Here is a 16861-nt window from a genome sequence, read left to right as displayed (position 1 = left end):
CCATGAGGGCTCCAGGGAAGGTCTGGGACATTCTCTACTATTTCCACTGAAGCTGCACCACTTCAGCCAAGACAGCCAGATGATGCCAACAATGCCAGTTCCTGGGGGTCCAGAGAACCCACAAGGCTGGCCTCCCTCCCTGTTAGTCAAAGTGCAAACCTCCAGCCCCTGGCCTTCTGGGAGAGCTTGTCCCCTGGTCCCACATCCCTCTGACTTACACAGGCTGCTTCGCGCACTTGTTCACACAGGCGCTTGGCAGGGATCAGGAAATCCAGGAGGAAGTTCAGTCCATCGCCCCGGAAGTCAGAATCCAGGAGACGGAACACCTGACCCAGGATGGTGGGTGCTGTGGCCTCAAAAGGGGGATAGAGGCCTGCCAGGGCATGCTGGATGGCTGCATCCAAGGATGGGGGGTCCTGTGGGGGACAGGAGGAGAGGATGAAAAGTGATAGTAGCAATAATAATAAGGGTAGGGGCCACTTCCCCTGACCTTCCTGGCCTCAGATAACTAAGGCTCCTGCTAACTCTGAACTCCTCTGCTACACCCTCCCACTCACACACCCCCCTTCAGCCACATTGGCCTTCTTTCCTGTTCTTCAAACATACCAGGCACAATCCCATCTCAGGGCCTTTGCACTGGCTGTTCCCTCTGCCTAGAATACTCCTCCTTAAGACATCCTCATTCCCTCACCTCCTGCAGATCTTTGCTCAAATGTCATCTGCTGATCCAAGGTGGAGTAGAGAAACAGGGGAAGGCATCCAGGTCAGGGCCAGAGGGAAAGGAGAGGTCAGCATCCCCAAATCTCGCCACCTGGCTGACCTGCAGACCTGCACACCTGCAGTTTGAAGCTGAGCCACCAGCGAAGCCCAGCCTAGATGAGACAAGCCCCAGTCCACGTGCAGACGCATGAGTGATTGCTGTTTTATACCACTCAGTTGGGGTGGTTTGTTACACAGCAGTAACTAACTGACACTAGTTGATATGATTGATGCGAGCTCCATCTTCATCTATCCAGGATGCCTCCTCTAGATGTTTATGGGGCACAGACCATCAATACATAAATCTAACTCAATACCCTCCTAAGCTTACCCCTCTCCCCACATCCCTACCGTAGTGATTGCCTCCCCATCCAGTCAGGCTCCTAAACCAGAAATCTGCTCGTCATCCCGCCCCTTCCTCCTGCCTCCCCTGCCCACAGACAACCCTCAGCCACATCCTATACAGTCTTCTCGCCTCCATCAGCTCACCAACCCACTCTCTCTGCTCTGTTCGCCTGCCCTGCCCAGATCTAGGCCCCCATCACCTCTTCCACTGAATCACCTCCTCACTGGTTTCCCATCTCTAGTCTCCCTCCTCTCCAGCATTTCTCCACCAGGACCCCAGGGTGATCTTTCTCAAATGCAAATCTGGCCTTGTCAGTCTCCTGCTCAAAGGTTGGCCACTGCCTTCAGAAAGCACCTGGCCTCACCTCCAGCCTCACTGCTCTCCCTAGGCTTCTGCCACTATGACACACACGTTCCCTCCCTTGCCTCCAGGACTTTGCACATGCTGTTCCTTCCTCCAGGGATGCCTTCTACTTCCATTCCCACCAGGCTAACTCCCCGTTCTGCAAGATCCAGGTCAGCCCTCGTCTCTTCTAGATTTTCTCTGATCTCCCACTCCCACCCTAGCTGGGTCAGGTGTCCCCATTTCTGGGCTCCCATGGCAAATCCCACGCTGATTTTTGTCTCCCTCAGTGGACCCAGGGCTCCCTGAGGACAGGAGTGGTAAGCAGAATAATACTCCCCCCACCCCGCCCAATGCCCCTAATCTCTGGAACCTTACATGGCAAAGAGGAATTAAGGTTGCAGATGGAATAAAAGTTGCTAGTCAGCTGGCCTTAAAGTAGAGAGATTATTCTGGACTATCCAAGTGAGTCCAATCCAATCACAAGTGTCCTCAAAAGTAGAAGAGAATGCAGAAGGGGCGAGAGTCAGAAGGAAAGGTGACTGTGGAAGAAGCATCAGAGAGAGGCAATGCTGCTGGCTTTGAAAAGGAAGGCAAAGCCAAGGAATGTGGGCGACTCCTGGAAGCTGGGAAAGGCAAACAGATTCTCACTGAGAGTCTCCAGAAAAGAATGCAGCCCATCAACACCTTGATTTGAGCCCAGGGAGGCCCACGTTGGACAGCTGATCTGTAGAGCTGCAAGATGACACATTTATGCTGCTGTAAGCTACTAAATTTGTGGTCGTTAATTTCAGCAGCAATGGAAACTAACACAGCCGGCACTGACTCCTATTCTTCTAGGGTTTTCAGTGCCTGGCACAATATAGGTGCTCAGTAATGTGGAGGGAAAAATAAAGTGTCCCTCTCTGGACCACACCTTTTCCATCTGTAAAATAGGCAAGTGGGACAAGGCCAGAGGGTCCCAACCAGGTATGGTACTAGGATCCAAGGGTTGTGATTTTCGACTCTTAAAAAAGCCTGATGGGGCCTCCCTGGTGGCGCAGTGGTTGAGAGTCCGCCTGCCGATGCATGGGATACGGGTTCGTGCCCCGGTCTGGGAGGATCCCATATGCCGCGGAGCGGCTGGGCCCGTGAGCCATGGCCGCTGGGCCTGCGCATCCGGAGCCTGTGCTCCGCAACGGGAGAGGCCACAACAGTGAGAGGCCCGCATACCGCAAAAAGAAAAAAAAAAAAAAAAAAAGCCTGATGAAAGCCATTCTGGTTGCCCCAGACTGGCTGCAAGTTCTGAGTCTATGTATCACTGAAGGATGTAAAGGAAGATGAGAATAAACAAGAATCCAGCATAAAGGGAGCTTATTTAGAACAGAAAAATCACTTTTATAAGTGAGGCCCCTGGAGACAGGGAAATAAAGACTTTGAGGGAGAGGAAGAGAGCATGTCTCCATCCCAGAAAGATTCTAATGCCAGGAGGCCGTAAAATAGGAGACGCTAGCCCAGGGCATTTAGACAAATGTTGGTGTCACTGCTGTGTCCCCAGCACCCACACAGAGCTGAGCACAAGGTAGGCCCTCCATCATTATCTATAGAATGAATATATAAATGAAGGAGTGAATGAATGTCTACAGCCCCCATTCTGAAGGAAAAAGGGTCCTGGCACCGTCACTGGTAAGCCCAGAGGGGACACACACACACACACACACACACACACACACACAAGTGTACAAGCTGAGGAGGGGCTACTTTCACATTGAAGTCGGGGTGCGAGTTCAATTTGGCAGAACAGGGAAAGGCTCATCTGGCCTCGTGATCTCTTCCAATGCCTCACCTTCCTCCAAGCAAGGCCAAACCCCAAGCATGCCCAATACCACCTCCCCTCCCCGACCATGTAATACTGAGGACAGCAGTGAGGACAGGAAGTTGGGGGACCCCATCTGACATCTCTGACATCCGTGAATACATAGACACACTAAGTCAGTTAGGCCAATACCCCTCCCCTGCCACATCCCTCCCCTCTCCTAGGTTCTACTTCACTGTGCTGCCTTGAGTAATCGTTTTCCCTCTCTGGGCCTCTTTCCTCGTGTGCACATGGAGTTGGGCTAGCTGTATTTTGTTTTGTTTTTGGAAATTTAATCATTCACTGTCACCTTCATGAATGTTAGCATAGCTGAATACCTTTTGTACTCTTATCACTTACTGGTTTTCCCCAAACCCACTTACTTTAAAAAATGTACATAATTGCATTTTAAATGGAGACTCTGTGTCACCATACTGGTTATGAGAATGTGGCCAGACTGCCCGAGTTCAAATTCTGGCTCTGCCACTTACTGGTCATGTGACCTGGCAAGTTACTTGCCCCTCTCTGCTTTAGTTTCCTTATCATTTTTTTTTTTTTTTTTTTTTTTTTTTTTTTTTGCGGTACGCGGGCCTCTCACCACTGTGGCCTCTCCCGTTGCGGAGCACAGGCTCCGGACGCGCAGGCTCAGCGGCCATGGCTCACGGGCCCAGCCTCTCCGCGGCATGCGGGATCCTCCCGGACCGGGGCCCGAACCCGCGTCCCCTGCATCGGCAGGCGGACTCTCAACCACTGCGCCACCAGGGAAGCCTGAGTTTCCTTATCTTTAAACCTGGAGATGGGGACTTCCCTGGCGGTCCAGCGGTTAATACTCCACACTCCCAATGCAGGGGGCCCAGGTTTGATCCCTGGTCAGGGAACTAGATCCTGCACGCTGCAACTAAGACCCGGCGCAGCCAAATAAATACATAAAACAAAACAAAGAAAAACCTGGAGACTGTCATTGTACCTGTCTTAAAGAGTTGAGTGAGGTTGAGTGAGAGAATACATGTAGATTCTCTGCACAGGACTAGCACTTAGTAGGTGCCTTTAAACAACAGCCATCACTTCTATTTTTGTAGTCAGATTATAGTTACTGTTATTATATGGATATCACTACTTTAAGTGGAAAAATCAGTATCAATTGGCATAAATAGAATGTAACTCCAAAAATAAATCAATGATGCATTGGGTGGTTTTTATTTTATTTATTTAAATATATATATTTATATTTTTAAAATTTATTTAAATATATATTTTTATATTTATTCATAAGTATATTTATATGTATGATTATAATAGCTATGTATATATTTATATAAATAATTTAATATAGAACTATAAAATAATTACACATTTATTATATAAAATCTATTTTTACCATTCAATTTCTAGAAAAATAAACTATTTTTAAAAGAAAAAGTGATGGATAAATAACAAGGTCCTACTGTATAGCACAGAGAACTATATTCAATATCCTATGGTAAACCACAATGGAAAAGAATATCAAAAGATGTGTACATATGTATAACTGCACCACTCTGCTGTACAGCAGAAATTAACACAACCTTGTAAATCAACTATACTTCAGTAAAAAAAAAAATATTGACAAGAAAAAGTAAACAATGAAAAGAAATACTGCCATTAAATTCTAGGGACATCTGGTGATCTCCTGAAAGTGAAGACATCTCTCTTTCTTCCAAAAGGAGATTGCCACACCCTAGAAAGGTGTTAAAGACATCTTTTCACCAGAGGGAGACTTTCTCCCTGGGTCCTCAGAAGATCAGAGGAGAGTTCAAAAGAGACCGATTCTCACCACACGATTCCGTGTTATTTAGTTTTGGTCTGTGACCACCTGTGTCTCAACTTTGGTCTGCATTCCAACTTCTGGAAAACAGTGACCTGCCTCAGTTTCCCCATCTGTAAATGGGGATTCTAGTTCCCATCCTGCCTTGCTCAGATGACTATTCTGGAGATAGAAGGGGATAACAGATATAGGAGTCTTAAGAAAAGTAAAGTTGTTGCTGCTGTTGTTTTTGCTGTTGTTATTTATTTTCACTCATCCCGTGGGACAAAGCTCAAGTCTCAGCCTCTGTTTGAAGACATCTTTCCCCTCCTGGTCCCTTCCTGAATCCACAAGGGTCACCCCCATAATAATGACAGTTTCTAGGTGCCTGCGATTCACCAGGCCCTCTACTCACATTCTCTTTCTTGGCCACACAACCATCCTAGGGGCAAAGTAGGAACATCCCATTCTGCAGATAAAGAAACTAAGATTCTTTATCTGGTCCAAGATTACAGAGAAGGGGAGAAAGACAGAGCCAGGATCCAACGCAGGTCTGGACGGGTCAAGTCTACCCTCTGCCTCTGTCCCTGGGTGTCTGCCTTGGGGCCACCACCAGCCACCAGCCTTGGAGGCGGCCTTCCCAGCTGTCTATCCTGCACTGTTTCAAGTGGGGCCCAATAATGATGTTTGCCTCTCACAGACCAAGGCTTGCAGCCTGGAACGCCTTGGCTTTCACACACTGGCTCAGCGGGCCGCACACTGTAACCATATAAGGGGCAGCCAGTAAAAAGGAAGAATGTTCCAAGTCAACGGGACTCCGAGCTCTTGGCCAGAGCATTACCTGCTACAGGCCTGAGCCCCAGGGGCTCATAAGCTGTCCAAGTATTGGGGGAAGCACACGGTGACAAGGCCCAGGCGGCTGCAGGGAGGAAAGCTGGCTACTCTCCACTCAAAATCAAACGGGCAGCCTAGCCTGGGACCACAGGAACCCAAACACCATCGGCCAGACGTGGGCCCCTCAAAATGATTTCCGTGAAACTTAATCGACATGTTTCCATTCCTCCCCCATAAGCGTAGCCCAGCCGGGCCTTTAACTGTTCCTCGACAGGAGCTGAGGCAGGAGACGGTGTGAGCTGAGAAAGAAGAGGGTGTCACAGGCCAGAGCCAGTCTGAAGCCCTTCAGCCCCCTTCCCTGCGACTCAGCGCCAGAGATGGAGCCCACCAAGGGGGCTGGCACCTATATGATGCTCACAGACCTTCTGGACTGACCCAAGGAACCTTGTATGGTGCCAAAGGACACAGAAGAGTGTCTGTTCCCAGCAGTCCTGTCTGGGCAAAGGAGGAGTAGGAGTACAGGTGTTTGTAAATTTCTGATCAATGTCTTTGCAATGAGCCTCTATTATTATTGTGATCTTAAGTCTTATCAAGTAAAATGAACAAGTATAAAGTGCATAGGTTGATGCATTTTTACCTCTATATGTACCCTTGGAACCACTACCCAGATGGACAGACAAGATTTCCACCACCCCAGAAAGAAGCCCCCTCCAAGGCCAAGCCCCCAGTCCAGCAGTAACTACTCTTCTGACCATTGGAATTTTTTTAAAAATTCCCATGCAGTGTGATCTCCACTGTGTAAAAATGTGTGTAAGCCGAGAGGCCATGAAATAAAGTGTTAACTGCAGTTACCCCTGAGGGCTGTGAGGGACAGGGGCCTTGTAAGTCACAGTTTTAATTTTCCTCATAGTTGCTGGATTTTCCAAACGTTCAGTTACCAGACTGTGGAGCTCTTATAATTGGGGGTGGGGATATAAAAGTGTGATTGTGTGTGTGTGTTTTTAAGTCTGGTTCCCTTTTTAAATGGTCTCACCAGATGCTGTTAGTTGGGCCTTCTGAGAGGTGGGCTGAACTCTTCTTAAAGGTCCAGATTTATCCATTTACTCCAACAGGCAAAGATTTTAGCATCACTTAGCATCGACACCTCCTAGCTTGGGAAGAGAGAGAACTAAGAAAAGCTGAGGTAGGCAGTGTCCGAGGGCTACTACCTTCAACCCCTGTTCTCCTCCGCGGCAGAAACGCCTAGGAAAGGTGAGATTCCACCCTTGACTCACTGGGTTATCTTAGCCTCAGTTTCCCCATCTGTAAAATGGGACCATTGGGCTTATCTATCTCTAAGGGCCCTTCCAAGCGGGGCCATTCTAGAATTCAAGGTACAATCAGGTTCAGGAAGGTTTGGAGCTGGGATGGCTCCCAAATGGGATCAGTTAACCCACAGTTGGTGAGAAAGTTGACAAAGGTCTGTCTCATCCATCTCCCTATTCAGGTCCAGGGAGGGTCTAAACCAGCAGCCACAAATACAAATGCCTACAGGGTCCTGAGAGTTGACATGGAAGACAGAATTGGTCCAAGTGTGAGAAAATAACCCCTCTAGCCCCTTGGTAAGTGGCCCCTGACAGTCGGCCTCAGTGTCAGGGAAACAATAGGGAGTGGTGGGGCCTGGGGCACACACCGCATCTCATCAGCTCCAGCCAAGAGTTGTCTTTGCCCAGCATTGCCAGGTCTATTGAAATTTTAGTAAAACCTCCCAAAATTTTAAAGGTTGGCCAAACCAAACACATCTGTAAGCCAGATGCAGCCCAGTGGGTGTCAAGCTGCGACCACAAGGCTCAATACCAGGGGCCCTCCTCTTGAACTTCTCCAGGCTGGAGAGTCTAAACCCAGCGTTCTGTTGCTCTGGCTGCCAGGAAGTTATTGCTCACATCCAACTAAAGCTTCTCCTGCTTTAAATCCTTTTTTGTGTGGGTGGAAGTATGAGTGAGAATTGGCTCCTTAATAAAACCTTTCAGAAACTGGAAAAACAACCCAGATGCAGTGAACTGAGAAACAAGTGGGCGTTAGATGACCCACATTCAAGTCCAGCTTTGTTATGTATCATCTGTGTGACCTTGAGCAAGTCAGTTCACCTCTCTGGGCCTTAGTTTTGTGTTTGTTCCTTTCCCTCTTATCCCCTTTGCCTCTGCCCTGGGGTTCACCATCCCCCACCTAAACCACATAAGGATAATAACAATTTTACTAGAGCTTCTTCTTACTGAGCAAGGTTTCTGTGACATGCCTTATCCTAAGAACTTTTTGTACCTTCTTTTATTTCATCTTCCCAACAACTCTATGGGATGGGTATATTTATTCCCATTTTACAGATTAAGAAACTGAGCCCAAGTATATGGTAGAGCTGGGGTATGAACCTGCCCACATAACTCCCATTTCCTCTGCCTCTTCCCCAGGCTCTCTGCCACCAGGCCAGGCTCCCCTTTGGCCACGACAATAGCCTTTCTAACACACAGATCCAACTGTGACCCTCTACTGCTCAACGATCTTGAGTGGCTCCCCATTGCCTGAGCTACTCAGCCTGGCATCAGTGGCCCATCAATCTACACCCAGCATACCCTTCCTATATCTAATACACACAACACTGTAGCTCGGGGCTTCCCGAAGACCCATGCGTCGCATTCATGAGTTTTTCTTGCTGTTCACCTAACCTAATTTATTGTTTCCTTAATATTAATTATTTACTTCATTTTAGTCTTTTTGTCACTTCATTTTCAACTTAAATTTATTTGTATTTATTATCATGTGATTGTGCTGTTTAAATCACTTCCTAACACCCATTAAGATGAAAAGCTATATAAAAAATGTTCATCTAAGTGCCATCAAAAGTCTCCCCTCCTAGGACCCTTGGTGGGTTCCTCACTTTGGGAAGCACTGCCTGGACTCCCACTCACCCCTCTCCAGACTGGGTGAGCTCCTTCCCACCCTTCAAAGCCCTGCTCGACCCGCATCTCTTTTTCATGACACATGTGCTTCTAGGCAAAGGGATAGACTCCCACTACCCATCATACAGCACAGAATTCTCAGTGAATGGTCTGCCTTCACCAGGGACTGCAAGCCCCCCAGGCAGGGAGCAGGGCTGACTCATCTCCAGGCCCTGATCCTTACACAGGGCCTGGCACACAGTAGGTACTTTGGGGGACCACCATCAGGTAAGTACTTTGGCAATGCTGAATGAACTGAATTGGACTCAATCAGTTTTTCTCAAAGCATGCGATGGGATCACAGGTGGCCCACAAGACAATGTGGGGAGGACACGAACTTGACGTGAAATCACAGTAAGAAAGTTACTCCAATTCTCTCCCAGTCCTCTTGATGAGACCAAAGAGAAAGTTCAGTGCCAGTATATCTTTTTTTTTTTTTTTTTTGCGGTATGCGGGCCTCTCACTGTTGTGGCCTCTCCCGTTGTGGAGCACAGGCTCCGGACGTGCAGTCTCAGCGGCCATGGCTCACGGGCCCAGCCTCTCTGCGGCATGTGGGATCTTCCCGGACCGGGGCACGAACCCGCATCCCCTGCCTTGGCAGGCGGACTCTCAACCACTGCACCACCAGGGAAGCCCCAGTGCCAGTATACCTTGGACACCTCTCAGACACTTAGTTATTACTCCTTTTAAGAAAAAGAAAATCGTCCTCAGGCTTAGACTCATCCATAGCCAACTTGATCGAGCCAGAATTTTCTAACATATATTTGCCTTCATTGTACGTATTTTGACAGTTACTTTCTATTTATGACAATGAATACTGATTTTTCATGGTCATGATATAAAATTTCCTATTTAAATATATTTTTCAGTTTATAAAGTAAGTTGATTTAAAGAAAACTATTAAGCAAATAATAAGTAGTAAATTTTATAATTTTTTTTATAATACCTTATCCAGTAAGTGGATATGCAAACTTTGTTATGACAATACTGAAACTTCAGAAATGTGGGATGGGATAAACCCTACATCCCTGTCATAAGATGCTCTGACCTTGGGCTGCCCCAGAACACTAAATAGCCATGAATCAAATTGCCCCACAAACATTACAACTGTGATGGGTACCATGAAGGAGAGATATACAGCATGCTAGAGTGAAAGTCAGGGGACTCGGGAAAGGTTTTCCTGAGGAGGTGACATTTGGGTGGAGATTCACAGGATGAACAGGAATTCATTAGGGGAAGGTGCTCCACTTAGCAGGAACAGGATGTGCAAAGGCCCTGTGGCAGGAGAGAGCATGAAACACAAGAGGCTCTGAACCAAAGTCAGAGTGGCTGGAGTATAGAGGTGATGCCAGAGAGATGGGCAGGTGACAACCTTTAATATTTAAAGACAAAGGTGGGAGGAAAACTTGTCCCTTACTCCCATTCAGAAAAGAGTTGTTCACCCTTTGAGAGGAGCCACCCAGTCCCTGACCCTTGATCTGAGGGGTCTGGGGTTCAGCGAGGAATTTCTGGATTCGAAAACTAATAATTGGGATAAGTCTGAAGCCAGGCAAAGTTTGGCAAACACCACTTGGTGCAGGTGGCTCTGGGTGGCCATGACAGCCGAGTCAGGTTCAGAATTCAGGCTGTCCTAACTGCCACTTCCTGGTAGAGTGACCTTGGGCAGCCAGTTAAGTTCCCAGAGCCTTGGGTCTCCATCTGTGGGGTGGAGACACCAGCAGGTTTACTGTTAGACTAGGTGTGAGTTACATGATCTCCTGCATGTAAATTGCCCAGCTCAGAGCCTTGCCTGTGGTGAGAGGTGAATAACCATTAGCTTATGATGATTACTGCCAAACAGCTCCAAGCGTGATGTGTGTGTACACCTGCCCTGCAGTACATGGATTTAGGAGCCTGGTTTTGTAGTATGTCTGTAGTATGTATGCAGGTGTATGCTCATATTCCAGCAATCCGGGAGAGCAGGTGGACACGGCTCATGTGTGAGAGGGCACGTGTATTCAGCCGTGGGAGTCAGTGGGAGCATGTTTGGATGCTCTCTGTGTATATGTGTGAACATGTCTGTAGAGAATTCTGCGTGTGCACAAATTCAACCGACACAAATTCAACCTGGTCGATCACAGTCAAGGGGCTAAAGCCATGACCTGTCCCCACAGCCCTTTTCCAAATCCCTACTGCTCCTGTGAACCGGCCTGGGGCTCCTCGGCCTGGCTGGAGCTGGGCTGAGATTCCCTGCTAACAGGCTTTTCTTTCATTTTCTGTTACCAGATACTGACACAAACACAAACACACAACACCGCAGCCTTCTTGAGGGGCCAGCCCAGGAAGACACGGTGTGGGGTATTGCCCTCTGTCCTCCCCCTCCCCTAGGCCTACCGCCCCACCCAATTCCCATGGGAGCACCTCATGTCGGGCCAATGTGCAGATCTGACACTGCTGCCCTGAGTCTAAAGGAGCAACACCACCCCAAGTTCTGGTGAGCAATTCCCTCCTCTCCACTCTGTACCCTAACCCGCCTTGCCCTGTGCTGCCTGACTGGGCTGAGAGGGGACTTTAACCCCCAACCCCATCCAAACTCGTGTGGCAACAGTGGGCATATCTGACCCTCAGCCCCAAGTCTGAAATGCAACACCACCTCAAGTTTGTCCAAGGCCCAGAGGTAGGTTTCCAGCTCTGATCTGTGCCATGGGATAGGGCAGTACCAAAGTTTACCAGACATGCAATCTTATTCCATCCACTTCACACATGGACAGATGGCGAGGACATCGTTGCCAGAGATGGATTCCTGCACCCTCCACCCCTCCCCTGCTGGTGGAGGCAGTTAAGCACAGACCCCCAGCCAGGAATTGAGGGTTGTCTCAGTGTCAAAGGTAGGGGGTCTGCCCTGGACACCCCCTCGAGGGCTGTGCCCCATCAAAAGGGGACAGGGCAAGGTGGTCCAGGCCTTGGCAGGCGTTACCATGGTGACGGGGTACAAGCTGTGGCGGTGGCGGCGGCGGCGGCTGCTCCTCTCCTGGGCGACGGCTCACTGGGTCCGGTCCGCGCGTCGGTCTGTCCGGTGCAGCCCCCGGCCCCCCGCCTAGCCCTGGAGCGGGCGGAGCGGGCTGGCCCTGGGCGCCGACCCCTGCCTCATCTTCGAAGGGAGCTGGGGAGACGGTGAGAGAGACAGAGAGAAGGGGTGCGGGAGAGACGCGCGGAGACCGAGACTGGAGACAGGGAGAGACTGGAAGAGCCGCGGGCGGCGCCGGCCGGGCCATCACCGAGGGCGGCCGCAGGGGCGGGGCGGGCGGGGCGGGGGCTGCTCCCTGCGTGGGACCCGGCGGCGGCCAAAGGCCGCCCCTCGGAGCCGGCGCCTTTCTCCCACCCCGCCCGCCGCGGCGTGTGATGAGAACCAGACGCCCCCCTCCCGGCCCAGGACCGCGCGGCTGCCAAGGGGAACTCGAGCCGGCGCTGCTCCTCTCTCCTTCCCCGCACTCCCGCCTCCCTTGTCTCGCAGCCCGCCCATCCCCGGGAAGCGCCCATTTCACAGAGCGAGGCTCCAGCGCAGTCCAGACACTGGGTGAAGCGCGTACTGACTTCGGATTCAGAACAGGGGTCGAATCTCTTCCTCATGCATTTGCCCGTTGGGGCATTCCAGCAAGTCACAAACTCTCCTAGGTCTCAGTTTCCTTATCTGTAAGATGGGGATGCTGATGGTGATGGTGATGATGGTGATGATAGTACCTGCCTCTTAGATTTGGTGGTGAGGAGTAAGCATATGTCCCAACGCCCTTCCCCTGTGAAGCCCACCTACATGCACCCCACCAGGACCACCCAACTCGTGGCTTAGAGATGATGGCGGCTGTTTGTGAGTTCTGGTCTTGTTTCTTTCAAATAGTGACTGGCTGTGTGACTGTGGCCAAGCCATTGTTCCCTGCTAGGCCTCAGCTTTGGAGGGAGACTGGGAAACTAGACGATAACTAAAGTTATTTCTGGTTGGATGACTCTCGGATTCACCCATTACTTTATCAAACATTGTACCAAGCACTGAGCCAGGGCAAGACAGAGCCCCTGCCCTCAGGTAATGTACAACCTAGTGGGGAAGATTGGCAAGAAACAGAAAAACAGAAAAAAGTAATACCTGAGTGTGGGAACTGCTAATAAGGAAACAGACAAATGTTAGCATTGGACACAGTAGGGGGATCAGCCTAGAGCTGGTGGTCTAGGAAGGAGGAGAGAAGCCTAGATCTAAAGGGGGAAGGAATTAGGTGAAGAGTGGGGAATGGGGTGGGGGGGAGAATCAGAGTTCCAGGCCAAAAAAAAAAAAGCATGTACAAAGGCCCTGAGGTGGTACTAAGCTTAAAAAAATTGGGAGTAAGTGAAGAACTGAAAACAGAGTATAGTAGTAAGGGTTTAAGTTCAAAGTCCAAGCAACATTCACAGCCCATCTCCCAACCCACATAGGTTAACCAGTCGTTTAGCAGATAGAACCGGAGCTAGGAGCCATTCCATCTTGCTATGTAACTTTAGAAAAGTCCCTTCACATCCCTGGACCTCCATTTGTTCATTGTTAATTCGGGACTAAGAATCCCCACTAGCTTCCCGTGCCATTCAGCCTGGGGGAATCCCTCGATGGTATGTATTCAGCAATCAAATAAACCCTCTCCAACCTGCAAGAGCCGGTCTGGATGGTTTTGGTATCATTACTCCAGACCCGAGTTTTCGAGAGAACAGACTTGTTGATGTCAGGTGCAGAATTCCGCTGGGAGTTGGGGGGATCGTAACTTGGAGGTTCTAGAGTTCCAGCTTTGCAGTGAGACAGAATTGACATGACATCTAGTGTTCTGGGTTTGCAGGCAGCAGGACTGACTGTGAGTTAGGCAGAGAAATGAAGGACTGGTGGAGTATCGGGTGCTCACAGAATCAGTGAGAAGGCTCGGGTCCATCCTCTGAAAAGCACAAGATACGTGAGATGCTCCAGGAGTCTCATGGGCAGGAATGAGTTGTAAACCCTTGATGACCGATGGAATTACATCAAGACAGACAAACACACCAAAGTAGAACTTTCCTTGTGTCAGGTACTTCTCTAAGTGTGTAATACAGAGTTATGATGAAGATTCTATTATTGTTCTCATTTTGCAGATGAAGAAAAAAAACTGAGGCACAGAGAGGTTATGTAGCTTGCCTAAAGTTGGATAGGAGTTAACTGTGGAGTCCAAAATTGAACAAGGCTATCCATTTCTAGAAATGATGGTACAAACTACCTTCCTGTGCTACCACAATGAATCCCAAGCTATGCGTCTCTCCTTGACAGGTTCAAAGACTTAAAAGAGAGATGCTCATTGGGCCATGTGCCCAAGGTTCCACTAACCCTGAACATATCAGGAACAGCTGGTCATCCAAAGGGAAATTAGGTTGCGTATGAAGGGTGGGAATGGATCTGAAATTGCATATAAACCACAAGTTCTCATTATAAAGTCCATTCCTTGGGTCTCTTGACATTCTTTGCAACTTTATTACTATCACATGTTCTTCCAAAAATACTTTCTACTTAGATGGTTCAATTCCACATCCAACCAAAAATGTACACACACATACGTATCCATACCCCCTTGGCCTCATATTGTGTGTGACCTCAAAAAAGTTCACCTTCCTGAGCCTCAGCTTCATCCTTTGTAAGCCAGAGAGAATAATATTTACTACCTCATAGGATCATGGTGGGGATTAAGTAAATTAATGAGTGTAAGGTGCTTTGCACTGTGTCTGGTACACAGCAGAATTAATATACAACACATAAAATGGTGGTGTTTGTGTTAGGGACGAATGGTTGTGAAATCAGCCTCTAAATACAAGAATTTAACTGCTGGATTGGATTTGGTTCATCTCTCAGGAAATTTCCAAAGGATTTTCCAAGGACTATTCAAGTATTCATTTCCTCTCTCTTTGGTAAATGAATAACTGAATCTTGCTCCAATTGCTACACTGAATTTGGAGAAATAACAAAATCCATCACCGGTCTTACGTATGGTAGAGTGGAGAAAACCGGGAAGGGATGTGGAAGTGGGCTCTGCTACTGATGTGCTGAGTAGCCTTGCACAGATTGAGGCCACAGTATCCTCAGCATAAAATGGAGGTTATAATCCTCTCCTCATGAGATTTTAGTGAGAATCCAATGAGATAATGCATTGAAAGGGCTTCACACAGTGCCTGGCAAGTGGCAGCTCTACCTATGATTCTGAGATTCCCAGGGCCAGATGCCAGGACATCTCATCAGGGGACAGTCTTACTTGTGGGAAGACAGTTGCCTAATTTTTAAAAAATGTCATGGGGGGGTGCTTCCACGGTGGCGCAGTGGTTGAGAGTCTGCCTGCCGATGTGGGGGACACGGGTTCGTGCCCCGGTCCGGGAAGATCCTACATGCCTCGGAGCGGCTGGGCCCGCGAGCCATGGCTGCTGAGCCTGCGCGTCCGGAGCCTGTGCTCTGCAACGGGAGAGGCCACAACAGTGAGAGGCCCGCGTACTGCAAAAAAAAAAAATCATGGGGTTCAGAATTTATTCATTCATTAAATACTTATTTGTTCCTACTATCAGGATAGGAAATACTTGGCACACGTGTGTACATTCACCCCTCTCCTACCCACAGTAGACATCATTAATCAGTCATGGAACTTCCTGCTGAACCTAAAAGCAGCCTCAGAATCCTCCTCAACACAGAGCCCAGGCAGCTGCTACCAATCAATATGAGCTGGCATTACAGACAAGGCTTATTTACCATCTGTGGTCCCTAATGTACAAGGAAGATTGACACTGGAGAAGACACAGGCTCTGCAGACAGAAGGCTTGGGTTTGAGTCTTGCCCGCTACACACCCTTATTAACATGAGTAGGTTCCAAGGTATTGTATCGGCCATGGAGTGTGCCACTCACATGTCCCTTCAACAGAAAGCCTGCTGCAGGAAGTTCGGTGAGCTGTGGATGACTCAGGATACAGCTTGTGGCTGAGGCCACATGCTTCCTGGACAGCCCCTGGTTGAGCACCCTGTGTACAAGGGTTTGCCCCTTCTGCCTGATATGGGACTCTTCTATAAACAGCCTCTGTGCCAGAGCTCCCCATTGGGCTGGCTGAGGCTTCCTCAGTGCTCTAGCACAGGTTGAAGTTCTCTCTACCCAATCCTCCTTTCCTCCCCCTTTCCTTTCACAGACGTCGAACCTGTGGCATGGTTTGAAGGCTCTTCCTTGACTCTCCCTGCTCCCTCTCCCCTTTATCCTCCTCACAAGCATCACCCCCAATGAATCTCTTGCACTTCTAACTCTGTCTCTGGCTTCTGTTTCTCAGAGGCTGCAACTAACACAGCACTGAGCTGCGTAAGTCTGGGCTGGAAAGGAGTGGTTTGATCCTCTTCTCTGATGGTGACAGTAGGGGGTGGCACAGAGATGATTGTGAGCGCTGGGGGCCAAGAGCGACTCAGAACAGGGAGGCTGAAGGGCACAGTAACATAACCCATGGCCTCCCCTGGATGAAATCGGCCTTACCCATCAAGGACTCTTGATTGTAAATGACAGAAGTTCAACTCAACCTAGCTTAAATAAAAAAGGGATTTAGGGTCTTAAAAGTGAGAACTGGTGCCAGAGCTCTGTCATCATTCTTCTGGTGGTTTTTTCCCTGTGGCCAAGGAAGAACGCCTCCAGGAACTCCAGGCTTACTCAGGTCCTAGTACAATGACAACAAGTTTTTTCCCCTACATCTATATACTAATTCTAGGGAAGATCCTGATTGGCTTTGCTTGGGTCACATGTCTATTCCTGAACCAATCACTATGGTCAGGGTAACAAGGATAAACTGATTGGCCAGAATAGATTTTGTGCCCACCCCTCAGGTGGGAACACATGGTGGTAACTCTACCAGGACTGCATGGAGTGGGGAGAACTTCTCGAAGAAACCAGAAGGAGGGAGATGGAAATGCAGGTTAAGCCAACAAAAGCTTTGATGATCATTGCCCACTTCATAAATAGTAG

The 16861-nt window shown here is 48.9% G+C and overlaps 1 protein-coding gene across 1 annotated transcript in view; it reads right to left on the bottom strand.

Annotated features, from left to right (window-relative positions):
• The window catches only part of KIAA1755, a 42850-nt gene extending 30971 nt beyond the window's left edge, over positions 1-11879 (bottom strand). Inside the window, exons 1-2 of the mRNA XM_081256503.1 lie at positions 11827-11879; positions 219-416 (exon numbers count right to left, since the gene is read on the bottom strand). Of these exons, the coding sequence (XP_081112629.1) occupies positions 219-416; positions 11827-11829 (201 nt within the window). The 5' untranslated portion in view covers positions 11830-11879. The remainder of the gene's footprint in view (positions 1-218; positions 417-11826) is intronic.
• Between the last annotated feature and the right edge of the window lie 4982 nt (positions 11880-16861).

This window comes from Mesoplodon bidens (assembly GCF_964165515.1).
Source record: "Mesoplodon bidens genome assembly, chromosome: 15".
NCBI classification, from domain to species: domain Eukaryota; kingdom Metazoa; phylum Chordata; class Mammalia; order Artiodactyla; family Ziphiidae; genus Mesoplodon; species Mesoplodon bidens.
Note: the sequence above shows the minus strand (reverse complement) of the source record. Positions and strands in the feature narration are given on the sequence as shown.